The 15,405-nt window shown below is 42.9% G+C and overlaps 1 protein-coding gene across 6 annotated transcripts in view; it reads right to left on the reverse strand.

Annotated features, from left to right (window-relative positions):
• The window catches only part of zmym4.1 (zinc finger MYM-type containing 4, tandem duplicate 1), a 233,179-nt gene that overhangs the window by 31,540 nt on the left and 186,234 nt on the right, over window positions 1–15,405 (reverse strand). For all 6 annotated transcript variants that reach the window (XM_059954389.1, XM_059954387.1, XM_059954391.1 and 3 more), the window contains one exon: window positions 8,927–9,098. In XM_059954389.1, coding sequence (XP_059810372.1) covers window positions 8,927–9,098 — 172 coding nt within the window. The remainder of the gene's footprint in view (window positions 1–8,926; window positions 9,099–15,405) is intronic.

A 15,405-nucleotide genomic window follows, 5' to 3' on the forward strand; every position in this document is an offset into this window, starting at 1 on the left:
CAAAATACTTACCATGTCACATTCACAAAAGCAAAAAAAAATTAGAACATAAGATTTCTGGATAAACCACTTACCCCTCAAGCATTTCCTACAACTTAATATTATTATGGCTGATCTTCCCCAGATCTCATCTTCTCTTCCGTGCCAATTCCCCAAGCCCTCATTCCCCAAACTTTTGAAAAAATATTTCCTCTTTAAATATTCTGAGTGATCGAGCTTCCACACCCTTCCTGGGTGGTAAATTCCTGAAGTTCACAACCTTCTGCAAAAGATTTCTATGGATATCATTCTCGAAACCTGCAACTATTTCCCCTTGTTTGAAGTTCTCCCACTAAAGGGCATCTCAATATCTATCCTATTATGCCTCTTTAAAATCTTAAATGCTTCAACACTATCTCCCCTGAATCTTCGAAATGCCAAAGAACACAGATATGTTTTCTTCAGACACTCATGAAGGAACAACCTGCTTATTCCAGGAATCTCTTTGAGCCTGCTCCAAGCATGTTTTTAGCCCATAAAAAAGCCTCATTTAACATTTAGTACATTAATTGCTCTGGGAACTGTATTAATATTGGCCAACATTTATGCATAATTACTTTATTCAAGAAATTTAAAAGGAACTACACTGATACACTGTTTGGTATATGGTAGAATAGATTATTCAGGAGAGCCGAAGCAAAGTTAAGATGACGTTAAATGGCAACTCCTTTGTTTGCATCTTCAGAAATGGCTCTATTTCCATGTTTAATATTTTTATTTTCCCCTTTCAGGGTTCTTTTGAAGACCCTGACCTGGAGTTACACACTGACTTTTATTCATGAATGGGACCCATTCTCGGGGTTTCAGGACTGGCCTTTGCTCAGCGCGGCAAGGGTTCAGCCTGAGAATCCGGCTCAAATTTGGAAACCTAAGATCTTGGGGATCTGGAGATGGGCGGATCGAGGGTCGGAGTCACGGCACTCTTATGTCGCCGAGGGAGTTGGGATATCTGCTTTAGGCCCGAATACCAGAGATCTTTGCAATCTTCAGGCACAGAGCTTGGACTTTTAACCAGCAAGTTGTTTGTTATGTCTTCCCACTCACTGGGAAAATGGAGACATCTTTTTCTTCCTTATTAGGGAGAGAGAGAGAATCAGCGGTATGTCGAATGTCGAGTGTAACGTGAAGCCTTTGGGGTAACTGCAAGTCTATGTCTTTGTTATTGCTTTGCTCACACTTGAGTGCTTGGTGACAGTGTCAATGCTTGCTTTTTTTTTGCTGGTGGTGGGGGGGATAGTTGCTCGCTAGGGAAGGGGGACTTTGGGGTTCTTATCTTTATCTGTCATTCATTCTTTGGGGAACTTCTCTGTGTTTGAGGATGTGTGTGAAGAAAAAGCATTTCAGGATGTATATTGTATGCATTTCTCTGACATTAAATTAGACCTTTGAACCTTTGATTTCTTTTTAAGTTCTAAGTTAAAATGCTGCATTTGTCTGTTCAGAATCAAGTCTAGAATTTTGCCTTAAAGCATTTCTGTTAGCTCTGGCCACAAGTTCCATCTCCTGCCATTCACTTCATCCTCTTTTCCAGCCATTTGCACAGAATGATTAAGATCTTGATGCGCTTTGAAATTATTTATAATCAAAGGCATTTATTTCTCAAAACATTTCTTGTATGTATGCTTTCATCTTAAAACCTTATCATGGCTAGGCTTGCTACCAGCAATATCCTCTTTGCTGGCTTCCCACCCAAAACAAAGCTCAAACTGTAGCGGTGTGCTACATGCAGCGCTAAAATAACGACACGGAGTCGGCAAACTGCAGTCAAAGATAATTTTATTCGAACTTTACAGCCTTGCTTTAAAACCTCCCTCATCCCGCCCTCCCCGGGCGCGGATGCTCCAAGAGACATGTACTCAAAAACTCCCGCAGGCTTTTCTCCCTTTGTTGCAGACTTTGCCTTTGTGCCTGTATGCTGGCTATTTGTGAGCCGGTTCAAGTGTGCCAGGAAGTGGGTCGCCACATAACCTTTGTGAACGTAAAGGTAAGCGGTTTGTGGTCCGTGAACGCGGTGAAGGGCCTACCTTCTAAGAAGTACCTGAAATGCCGGATTGCCAGGTATAGCGTCAATAGTTCCCGGTCGAAAGCACTGTATTTGAGCTCGGGTGGCCGCAAGTGTTTGCTCAAAAACGCCAGGGGTTGCCAGCGGCCCGCGATGAGCTGCTCCAGTACCCCACCAACTGCCGTGTTAGATGCGTCCACTGTGAGGGCGGAAGGGACGTCCATTCTGGGGTGCACTAGCATTGCGGCGTTCGCCAAGGTTTCCTTCGTTTGAATGAAAGCAGCGGCGGACTCCTCATCCCAGGTAATGTCCTTGCCCGGACCGGGCAGCAGGGTGAACAGGGGGCGCATGATCCGGGCAGCTGAAGGGAGGAAGCGGTGGTAGAAATTGACCATACCTACGAATTCCTGAAGGCCTTTGATCGTGGTGGGTCGGGGGAAGTGGCGGACCGCATCTACCTTAGCGGGCAGAGGGGTTGCCCCGTCTTTAGTAATCCTGTGACCCAGGAAGTCAATGGTATCGAGTCCGAACTGGCATTTGGCGGGGTTGATTGTAAGAACGTACTCACTCAGTTGGGCGCAGAGTTGACGGAGGTGGGACAGATGCTCCTGACGACTGCTGCTGGCTATGAGGATGTCGTCCAAATAGATGAATGCGAAGTCCAGGTCGCGTCCCACCGTGTCCATTAACCACTGGAACGAGTGTGCGGCATTCTTCAGGCCGAACGGCATGCGGAGGAACTCGAAAAGGCCAAACGGGGTGATGAGAGCCGTTTTGGGGACGTTGTCCGGATGCATCGGGATTTGATGGTATCCTCGGATGAGGTCTACCTTGGAGAAGATCTGTGCGCCATGCAGGTTTGCTGCAAAGTCCTGAATGTGCGGCACAGGGTAGCGGTCCGGTGTGGTAGCCTCGTTCAGCCTGCGGTAGTGGCCGCACAGTCTCCAGCCCCCTGTCGCTTTGGGCACCATGTGCAGAGGGGAGGCCCATGGGCTGTCGGACCGCCGGATGATCCCCAATTCCTCCATCCTCTTGAACTCCTCCTTCGCCAGTCGGAGCTTGTCCGGGGGAAGCCGCTGAGCACGGGCGTGGAGGGGTGGTCCCTGGGTTGGGATGTGCTGCTGTACGCCATGTCGGGGCAAGGCTGCCGTGAACTGCGGTGCCAGAACCGATGGGAAATCCGCCAGGACCCTGGTGAAGTCGTTGTCGGACAGTGTGATGGAGTCGAGGTGAGGGTCTGGCAACTGGGCTGCACCCAGGGAGAACATCTGAAAGGTCTCGGCGTGGACCAGTCTCTTCCTGGGCAGGTCGACCAGTAGGCTGTGAGACCGCAAAAAATCTGCACCCAGAAGCGGTTGGGCTACAGCGGCCAGTGTGAAGTCCCACATGAACTGGCTGGAGCCTAACTGTAGCTGCACCTGACGGGTGCCATAGGTCCTTACTGTGCTGCCGTTCATGGCCCTCATGGGGGGACCCGGTGCCCTGTTGCGGGTGTCGTAACTCGTCGGAGGTAAGACGCTGATCTCGGCACCGGTGTCGACCAAAAAACGGCGTCCCGACCGCTGGTCACCATAGCCATCAGCGGTGGCTGGCCCTGGCGTTTCCCGGGAACTGGCAGGGCGGGTGACAACGGTGGGCTTCTGCGTCCCACCGCTGGTGGTAGAAACACCATTGTTCGTTGGGCTCCCCAGCCCTGCCTCTGGGGTTAGCGGGCTCTGCGGCCGGGCCTGGAGTTGTTTGCTGCTGGGAGCGTGGCCGGGTGATCTGTGCGATGGACGCCCCACTCACCTTCTTGGCGTTCCACAGCAAGTCCGACCGGGCTGCCACCTTCCGGGGGTCGCTGAAATCCGTGTCGGACAGCTGCAGGCGTATGTCCTCGGGCAGCTGCTCTAGGAATGCCTGCTCAAACATGAGGTAGGGTGTGTGTCCGTCGGCCAGAGACAACATCTCATTCATTAAAGCTGATGGAGGTCTGTCTCCCAAGACATCCAGGTGCAGTAAATGGGCAGCTCGCTCGCACCGTGAGAGTCTGAAAGCCCTTAGGAGCAGGGCTTTGAATCCCGTGTACTTGCCATCCACCGGGGGAGACTGGACGAACTCCGCAACCTGGGCCGCTGTGTCCTGGTCGAGGGAGCTCACCATGTAGTAGTAACGTGTGTCCTCTGAGGTTATCTGACGAACGTGGAATTGGGCTTCTGCTTGCTGGAACCATAGGTGAGGTCATAGCGTCCAGAAGCTTGGCAGTTTCAACGAAACCACATGAACAGATACGGCGTCTGTCATCTCTGGTCCAAAATCGTTTGGACCGTCGGGGTCACCAATTGTAGTGGTGTGCTACACGCAGCGCTAAAATAACGACACGGAGTCGGTAAACTGCAGTCAAAGATAATTTTATTCGAACTTCACAGCCTTGCTTTAAACCCTCCCTCATCCCGCCCTCCCCGGGCGCCTTTGCTCCAAGAGACATGTACTCACAAACCCCCGCAGGCTTTTCTCCCTTCGTTGCGGACCTTGCCTTTGTGCCTGCATGCTGGCTATTTGTGAGCCGGTTCGAGTGTGCTAGGAAGTGGGTCGCCACAAAACCATTCCCAAAAATCAGCATTTCTTCATCTCTTCCTCACCTAACCTTTTCCCATTGCTACTGTTACGTACTCGTGACACATGACAGTGTCACGTGACTGGGGTTAAAGCTATACTGGACTTGAGGTAATGGTCTTGTGAAGGTGGAGTGATTGATGTGCAGAATGAGGTTGTTACTCAGGACTGTTCAACTCAGGATTCGAGTTTTGAGGATGTGTCAGAGACTTTCTTACCTTCGTTGTTTGAACAAGATTCTTGGAGTAAGTCTGACTATAAAGATTTATCTCTGTCTCGGAAGGAGATGATAGCAGAGCAGAATAGAGACTCTGAGATTATAAAATTAAAAGAGCAGGCTTTACTAGATAGTGAAATTGAGAAGGTACCAGTAGCATATTACTTGGAAAAAGGAGTGTTGATGAGGAAGTGGAGATCGCCTACAATTCCTGCAAGTGGGGATTGGAATGTTGTTTACCAGGTAGTTGTCCCGAAAGTTTATCGAAATGAGATTTTGACTTTAGCTCATAGTGTGCCTTTAGGTGGACATCAAGGGGTAAGGAAAACTGTGGACAAGATTTTAAAACATTTTTACTGGCCTGGTCTAAGAAAAGATGTGGCGGTATTTTGTAAAACGTGCCATACTTGTCAAATTGTGGGTAAACCAAATCAGGTTACACCAGTAGTTCCATTACAACCTATCCCAGCATTTGGTGAACCATTTTCTAAAGTTATTGTAGATTGTGTTGGTCCATTACCAAAGACAAAAACTGGTTATCAGTATTTGTTGACTATCATGTGTGCTTCGTCTAGGTTTCCAGAGGCAGTATCACTTAGGAATATAAAAGCTAAAACTGTGACAAAGGCCCTTATAAATTTTTTTTACTTATTTTGGATTACCTAAGGAGATACAAACTGATCAAGGCAGTAATTTTATGTCTGGATTGTTTCAACAGATAGTTTATAAATTGGGAGCTAAGCAAATCACTTCGTCTGCATACGCACACGCAAGGTCAGAATCGCAAGGTGCCTTGGGAGAGGTTTCATTCTACCCTCAAGAATATGATTAGAACATTTTGTGTGGAAAATGAAAGTGACTGGGATGAGGGTATAAACTTACTTTTATTTGCAGTAAGGGAATCGGTACAGGAATCTTTAGGTTTTAGTCCATTTGAACTTGTGTTTGGGCATAGAGTTAGAGGACCTTTAGCTTTATTGAAAGAACAGTGGATTAGTAAGGAAGTACACACTAATTTGTTGGACTATGTTTTGAAATTTAAGGACAGGTTACATAAAGCTTGTAGCTTAGCTAAGGAAAATTTAAAGTTGGCTCAGGAGAAAATGAAGACTTGGTATGATAAAGAAGCTAGGATGAGGATGTTTAAGCCTGGAGATAAGGTGTTGGTTCTTTTCCCAGTGCAGACAAATTCTTTACAAGCTAGATTTCATGGTCCTTATGAAATTGTGTCTAAAATCAATGATGTGGATTACGTGATAAAAACTCCAGATCGTAGAAGGTCAACACAACTTTGCCATATAAATATGATAAAACCATATTTTAAGAAACAATCTGATACTGTGACTGTTGTGGTTAGTGAGAATGAGTTTGATTTAACTAGGAACATGATAGATGATTCATCTGACTTTCATTCTAAATCCAACATTCTTTCTGTTAGGTTACCAAATTCAACCATTCTGGAAAATATTGATGAGAAATTAGCACATTTACAGTGAACTTGCTGAGAAAGAAATTGAATATATGTTAGAGAATAATATTATTAGACATTCTAACTCGAATTGGAGTTTGCAAAGTGTTATGGTGCCAAAACCAGATGGTAGTATTAGGTTTTGTACGGATTATAGGAAGGTGAATGCTGTAACGAAAACAGATGCATATCCAATTCCTGGAGTAGATGATTGTGTAGATAAAGTTGGAAAAGCAAAGTTCCTTATGAAGATTGACTTATTGAAAGGGTATTGGTGTGTTCCATTAACGGACAGAGGTAGAGAGATTTCTGCATTTGTAACTCCATCTGGGTTATATGAGTATAATGTTCTTCCATTTGGGATGAAGAATGCCCCAGGTACTTTCCAGAGGATGATTAACTTTGTGATTCAGGGATTGAAAGATACTGATGCTTATATTGATGATTTAGTGACAGGAAATGATACTTGGGAAGCACACATTATTGCGATGGAGAAATTGTTTGAAAGGCTTTCAAAAGCTAACTTAACTATTAATTTAGCTAAGAGTGAATGTGGACATGCCACTGTGACTTACCTTGGTTATGTTGTGGGTCAAGGTAAGGTAGCTCCTGTTCAGGCAAAAGTTCAGGCAATTTTACAGATTCCGACTCCAACGGGGAAAAAAACTCTCAGAAGATTTTTGGGAATGGTAGGATATTATTGGAAATTTTGGAAGAATTTTGCTAATGTTGCCCTTCCATTAACTAATCTTCTGCAGAAGAATGAGAAGTTTGTGTGGACAATGCCTTGTCAAGAAGCATTTGAAAAGTTGAAAACAATGATATGTCCACAACCTGTGCTTAAGGCACCTGACTTTGAAAAACCTTTTTCATTAGCTGTAGATGCTAGTGATGAGGCTGCAGGAGCAGTATTAATGCAAAGGAATGAGGGTGATGAGGTTGATCATCCAGTAGCTTACTTTTCTAAGAAATTTAATAAGCATCAAAGAAACTATTCGACAATAGAGAAAGAATTGTTATCTCTTGTTTTAGCTTTGGAATAATTTGAGGTATATGTTGGTACAACTCAAAAACCACTTATTGTTTACACTGATCATAATCCGTTTTTCTGAGTAAGATGAAAAACAAAAACAGAAGATTATTAAATTGGAGTTTGATGTTACAAGAGTACAATATTGTGATAACTCATATTAAAGGTAAAGATAATGTGGTTGCTGATTGTCTATCTCGATGTTGAATGTACAATGAAATGTTTTTTATGGTGTGGTTTTTTTTCAATTGTAACACACCTACTGTATTGTGAGTTATAAGCTGTTATATGATGGTATTGTATATTGTGTATGTTATAAAATTTATACCTTTGTTTTTCTTGTAAGCAATTGTTAAAAATTTTTGTTCTTGTCAGACCAAAAATGTTTTTTTTGGAGGGAGGTGTTACGTACTCGTGACACATGACAGTGGTACCCTTGTCACGTGACTGGGGTTGAAGCTATACTGGACTTGAGGTAATGGTCTTGTGAAGGTGGAGTGACGTCATTTTCCCGCCACTAGAGATCATGTGACAGGTTTTTTTTTCAGGTTATAAAAGGAAGACCCCACCCTGTGAGGAGGGGCAGTTCGTGGCTGGATTTGCCAAGCTGACTTCATGCCACTGCGTGTTTGAAGTGATGACGCAGTTTAGTTGAAAGATGAAGTTTTATCTAATGCCTAAAGTTTAAAAGGTCATTGCCAGCAGGTTCTTTACAATTCTGCTAGTTTGAGAATCAGTGGAGAGTGAAGATCGGAGTTCGGGAGTTAAAGATCGAGGAAAATCGATTTCTACGGTGAAACGGGGTTCGGCCTTTGTTTGATCCTTATTTGGAAGGATTTCGTTGACTATTATCGCGTTAATCCCTGGGATTACCAGAAAGGATTGAGGATAGTGAGGAAAGAAAGGTCAGCGCCTTTAAGCCGTTCCGTTTCGTAAATTCTTCGTGGGAAAAGTTCGATGTTGGGGATCGAAGCAAAGCGACGTGAAAGAGAATTTAAATCGTCTTATAAAGTCTCTCCTTTTAAATGGACTGTGAGCATATCGAACTTTTGGCAATACCACTTTAAAGAAATGTTTTTGCAATATCGCTTTAAGAACTGTTTGAGCTGCCGCACTGCAGTTGATTTCCGGTTACGTTAGTGTATGTTTACTTTTGGGGGGGTTTGTTTTCTGTGTTTAATAAAAGTGTTGTCTGTTATAAAAAACCCATGCCGAACTCATATATTTATTGTTGCCTGAATACGTAACACTACTATTATCATTCATCCATACTGACCCCAAATTATTGCATTTTTATATAAACCATCAAATCTCTCTACACACTTACTTCACCAGTACAATCTCAGGCCCTTCCACGCACCTTTGTACATTTTTTTTGAATCTGTCACCTCTCCTAATTTGTGCACTGGTTTTGGTTTGTTGCTTTGTGTATATTTCCTTATTGTAAAATGTATCAGGATATTACTTACACTGAAAGCTATAATTTCAATTTCAATAAAACATCCAAGGTAATCAGATTGCAAGCTAAATGTAGGACAACTTCATAAGAAACAATCCAGCTCAATCTATACTGACCACCATGTGAAATTGTTTTCTCTTTTTCCTCTTCTTCTGCAATCATAGCAGCCATTGTTAGAAGATCTGCTTCAAAGGGATTTGAGGGAATCTTCTCCTTTATTTCCTGGATTGTCTCAATTATTCTGTCTGCACTGTCCAGGGTTGTTGGAATGAACATTGGAACTGGCAGCTGAAATAAAAATAAATTGGTTCTTACAAAAAAATCCAGTGCAATTTTTATTTTCATCTCCTTTACAACAATCACAGCAAGCATTTCACTTGCACGTTGTACAGCCTAGTTGACCATCATGACATTTCAAAGAAATAAACATCATCACTAAGCCACAGTCAACCAGCTACTCGAGGTAGCCAAGTGCCCAAGTCTGCACAAAAAACTTAACACAGTATAGAACAAGCAACAAATATCTTACTTTACTATTAATAATCTTTTATTAAAATCAAAGAATATTTAAAAATCATTACCTAAGTAATTTAATAAAAATATTAATTATACAACCTTTAGAAAGCACGAGGGAAATAGTAAGGATGTTGTATTACTATCTGATTCAATTAATGCTTTTCATCTATGCAACTTGATTTTCTTTTCTCCAGAGCTAAATCATTCAGGATAAAGAACCAAATCATGCTGACATTCAGATACATCCAAGCATGCTCCAGCATAAACCAGGCACACTCCAATTTTGGAATATGCTGTGAGAGCTTTGCTGAACCTTGCTTAAAGCCCTCCACTTTCAGGAGTTCCAGTCAATTGGCCTTCATTCTGTTCAAGTAATTGCAGGCAAGACAGGGATTGTAGATCATGAGCCAAATCCACATGATGCGACGCAATATCTGAACATTGCAGAATACTATCTTGGTGAACTCAATGAGAAAAAGAAATCAAGCACTTTGTTGTGATATGCTAACTAAATATTTCATAGAATAAATCACAACAGTTCATTGAACAATAATGAATTGGACAACTAAAGCTAAAATGTGGCTATGTCTATAGTGCCTTCCTTTCTGACTTGGGTCATAAAATTAATTGACAAGAGGGTATACCAGCCCACTGTGACCATGCCTGTGGCAGGTGAAATATTCAGATAAATCTGACTTCTTAGATACCAATGCAGACTTGCAGTTTAGAACAATTCAAAGCACTCATTCACACCCACCACTACTTGGTTTCCCTCCCTTCCCCCCCCAAAAAAAATTCTGTCCTTTAAAAACTGTGTTCTTTTAATGCAGGATGAAGAGACCAAGTTTATAAACTTAAAATCTTTATAGAAGGAAAAAATGACCTTTTCCTTCTTGCAAAATCTAAAATTTTCAAACTTAATTTTTTGGAATGTATGGAATCCCTTCAACAGTAAGTTCTCAAGCAATGTTCCTCTGGACCAAAATACACCAATGATACACAGCACATAAAACGGAATATTACCACAAATAAGTTAATAAAATATAATTCAAAATACATGTGAAGTGCGCAACACAGCTAAAATGTAAGCAGCTTGCTGTCCTAGTGATGAGACTCCACTGGTAGCAGGGTAGTCATTAGTGTCACAGCCTGGGGGAAGAAGCTGTTACCCAGTCCGACAGTCTTTGCTGTGATGCTCCTGGTATCTTCTTCCTAATGGTAGTCAGCCAAAGAGATTGTGGGATGGGTGGTAGGAACACTCAACAATACTTTCGGCCCTATGTATACAACGTTCCCAGTAAATGTCACAACTACGGGGGGGGGGGGCATGGCAATCCTCTCAGCAATTTGTACTATTATCTGTCGGGTCCTGTGGTCTGATCTCTTGCAGATAATGATGCAGACACGACACTCTTAATGGTGCCCCTGCAGAAAGTTATTAGTATAGAGGTGAGGAGCCTTGCACACCTCAGGAAGCGTAGAAAGTGTGCCTTCTTGACTGATGAAGAGGTGTTGTGGGCAAGTTAGATCATCCATTGTGTGCACACCAAGGAACTTTGTGGTCTTCATTCTCTCCACAAAAGAACCACTGATATGCAATGGAGAATGATCAATGTGTGCCCTCCTGAAGTCCACAATCATCTCTTTTAGCTTGACCATGTTGAGCCTCAGACTGTTGTTCTCACACCATGGAGAAGCCTCTCTAACCTCCTCTCTATATGCCAACTCATCATTGGTGCTGCTGAGGCCAATCACTGATTTATCATCAGGGAGCTTCGTGGTGTGATTTGAGCTAGATTTGGCAGAGTGTCGTGAGTTTGTAGCTGACTGAGCAAACAGCCCTAGAGGCACCAATGCTCAGTGTGATGGAACTTGAGATGTTGCTGACTGGGGTCAGTCTTTCCATCAAGACCCAGTTACAGAGAGGGATGTTGAGTTCCAACAAGGACAGCTTACCACAAGACTCTGAGGAAGGACTGTGTAAAACGTCGAACTGAAGTCAATGAACAACACATTGACGTATGAGGCATCGTTTTCTAGATGGGACAGGGCAGAGTGGAGGGCTGAAGTTATGACATCATTAGTGGACCAGTTTGAGTGGTAGGCAAACTGGAAAGAGTCCAATGTAGCTGGAGGGTGGGATTTTCATGCTCGTAGCATTTCATGATTGCTGAGGTCAGTGCCACCGGGCGGTAATAGTTTAGGCTAGTTACTGTCGCTCTCCTGAGCACCAGATTGATGGTGGCTGCGTTGAAGCCTGCTAGAACTGTGGGCTGTAGCAAAGAGTTGTTAAAAAAGTCTGTTAAGACTCTGTTAGCTGGGCTGCACAATCCCTCAGCATCTGACCAGTTATGTTGTCCAGTCCTGCAGCTTTGAGTCAGTTTACCCTGGCTATGATCATCCTCACTTCAGCTGGGGCCAAACAGAGTGCCTGCTCCTCATGGGGAGAGGGAGCTTTCCTCGATGCCACGTCATTAATTGCATCAAATCATGCATAAAAGGCAATCAAACCTATCATGAATGGAGGCTTTGCTGTCATAAACAAACAGGGTGGACTGGTTAGATAAATTCTAAAGTGGCTCAGAGGTAGGTTGGAAGTTGTTTCTTAGAATGGAGGCCAGAGACTAGTGATGTGGCACAGTGGTTGGTGCTGTTACTTTATTCATTATTTATAGAAACAACTTGGATACAAATATACGAAGCTTGATCATTAAGTTTCAGAATGACACTAATTTAGGAGGTTTTGGTAGTGAAGAAGGTTATCATAGATTACAAGGGATCTTGAACAATTAGGGGAATGAGCCAAGAAATGGCAAATGGACTTCAATACAGCTAAGAGCAAGGCAATGCATTTTTGAAAGTCAAACCAGCACAGGACTGATATTATGAATGGCAGGGCACTAGATGTACTTGAGAACTGAAGGACTTAAGAGTTCAGGTGCACAGTTCATTGAAAATAGCATCATAGACAGACAGGGTAGTGAAAAGGGCATTCTGCATGCTGGTCTTCATTAGTCGGAGCACTGAAAATAGGAGCTAAGACATACCCTTGGTGAGGGTGCACGGAGCACTACACACAATTTTAGTCATACTGTTATAGGAAAAAATGCATTTAAACTGGAAAGAGTGCACAAAATATGAACACAAGAGATTTTGCAGTTGCTGGAAATCCAGAGCAACACAAAATGCTGCAGAACTTAGCAGGTCAGGCAGCAACTATGGAAATGACTAAATAGTCAATGTTTCAGACTAAAACACTTCTTCAGGGCTGAAACTGAAGAGTGAAGAGACAAGAATAAAAAAGGTGGGGGAGGGGAAGTTGGACTAGCAGAAAGGTGATAGGTGAAGCCAGGTGGGTGGTAAAGGTAAAGTAGAGGTGCTCAACAAAGCAGTACCCCAATTTATGTCAGGTCTCACCAATGTAGAGGGGGGCCAGTTTGTAGAGCATCTCTGATCCATTCACCAAAAGCAGAATTTCTCGGTGACCCATCATTTTAATTCCTATCCTCATTCCATTATGCCTTTCCATGGCCTCCTCTTACGCCACAATGATGCCATTCTCAGGCTGAAGAAGGAACACCTAACATTCCATCTACGTAACTTCCAATGTGGTTGCACAAATATCGATTTCTTGAACTTCCAGTAATGCCCCTCCACCCTCCCACATCACCATTCCGCATTCTCGTTTCCCTCTCTCACCTTTTCTCCTTATCACATCCCATTGGTGCTCCTCCTCCTTTTCTTTCTTCCATGGCCTTCTGCCTTCTCCTATCAGTTTCTCCCTTCTCCAGCCCTGTATCTCTTAGTTTCACCAATCAACTTCCCAGCTCTTTACTTCACCCCTTCCCACCACCTCCCGTTTCACCTATCACCTTGTGATTCCTCCTCCCCTTCCCCGCACTTCCTTACTCTGACTTCTCATTTTTTTTCCAGTCCAGATGAAGGGTCTCAGCCTGTACCCTTTTCCACAGATGCTGTCTGGCCTGCTTCCTCAAGCATTTTGTGTGTGTTGCAAGGGCTTCCATAATATCACTTTGCACATTCACAAAGCCTTACTCCTCAGTACTGCTGCTATGTGTGAATTTTGGACTGCATCAATTTTCCTCAATTATTATTAAAAATTTCTCGGAAAAAATAAGTGACTTTTATCTCATTGTAAGTTCAGTATTGCAGATAATTGCTGATAATTGTATGACATTAAATTCCACTTGCAACTCCTTAGAAAGTGTAGCAGTCTAGGGTAGCACAAGGAAAATCCTAAACTAACAACTATGCTTGCACACCTTCCAAATGCATATGAATAGCCAAAAGAAGAGCATAATCACTGATCACTGATATTCAATGCCATTACCTGCATCAAATCCCCCAGGTAAACAACCTGGGGATTCCAGTAACAGAAATTCAATCACACCAATCAAGAGCAGATCAAATGTTCAATATCCTGCAAGTACACCACTGTGACACAGCCTAGGCAATTTGAGCAGTATTTTCCAAATATATGACTTAAAGATAACAAGTAAACATCTCCACTCTCTTGGTTTCACACTATACTCCAAGATGGAAATGCATTGCTGACCTTCACTCGGTCTAATTAATGGAATGTCCTACCCAATAGCGACAGAAGGATAATAAATACTGGCGGACAAGATAATAAGACTAACATATACAATAGCATTCTTCCACTAAAGTTCAAGATATGGAATTAATAATGATGTGCCAGTTCAGGATATTTGCTAATAGGTTCCGGCTGCAATTAGCTTCTTTTTAGCAGAATTACAGTGCCTATAAAACTATTCAGCCCACTTGGAAATTTTCATGGTTTATTGTTTTACAAGAGTGAATCAGAGTGGATTTAATTTGGCTTTTTTGACACTCATCAACAGAAAAAGACTCATGTCAAAGTGAAAACAGGTTTCTACAAAATGATCTTTACTTTATTGTCACCAAACAATTGATACTAGAGCGTACAATCATCACAGTGATATTTGTTTCTGCGCTTCGTGCTCCCTGAAGTACAAATCGAAGTAAATATAATAAATTATAAATCATAACTAGAAAATAGAAAAGGGAAAGTTAGGTATTGCAAGTCAGGTCCAGATATTTGGAAGGTACGGCCCAGACCTGGGTCAGGATCTGTTCAGCAGTCTTAACACATTTGGAAAGAAGCTGTTCCCAAATCTAGCTGTACGAATCTTCAAGCTCCTGAACCTTTTCCAGGAGGGAAGTGGGACAAAAAGTGTGTTGGCTGGGTTGGTCTTGTCCTTGATTATCCTGGCAGCACTGCTCTGACAGCATGTGGTGTAAAGTGAGTCCAAGGATGGAAGATTGATTTGTGTGATGTGTTGGGCTATGTTCACGATCTTCTGCAGCTTCTTCTGGTCTTGGACAGGACAACTTCCATACCAGGTTGTGATGCACCCTAGAAGAATGCTTTCTACAGTGCACCTATAAAAATTAGTGAGGGTTTTAGGGGACAGGCCAAATTTCTTCAGCTTTCTCAGGAAGTAAAGGCGCTGGTGGGCCTTCTTGGCAGTGGACTCTGCTTGGTTAGACCAAGTCAGATCATTTGTGATATTCACCCAAGGAACTTAAAGCTTTTGACCTGTTCCACCTGCGCATCACCGATGTAGATGGGGTTGTGCAGTCTGCTACTCCTTCTGAAGTCAACAACCAATTCCTTCGACTTGCTGATGTTGAGGGATAGGTTATTGTCTTTGCACCATGCCACCAGGTTCTTAATTTCCTCTCTGTACTCAGACTCATCATTACCCAAGATACGGCCTACAATTGTGGTCTCATCAGCAAACTTATATATTGAGTTTGATGGAAACTTGGCTACACAATCATGGGTGTATCTAAATTAACTACAAGTATAAAACACGAAATAATTGACTGCATAAGTGTTTTGACACTCGGGCTTCGAGATGCCAGAAACGGTTGGGAGTGAAAATGAAATGATTTCACTACTTCAGTCAGTCAGAAACTGCTTAGAATTTGGAAGTATCAACAATCAACTTAAACATTATGAAGAAAATAAAGACTTGGGAGTATGCAATCGTCAAAAAACATTGCACGAAGG

This window comes from Hypanus sabinus, chromosome 30 (assembly GCF_030144855.1).
Source record: "Hypanus sabinus isolate sHypSab1 chromosome 30, sHypSab1.hap1, whole genome shotgun sequence".
Taxonomy (NCBI): Eukaryota; Metazoa; Chordata; class Chondrichthyes; order Myliobatiformes; family Dasyatidae; genus Hypanus; species Hypanus sabinus.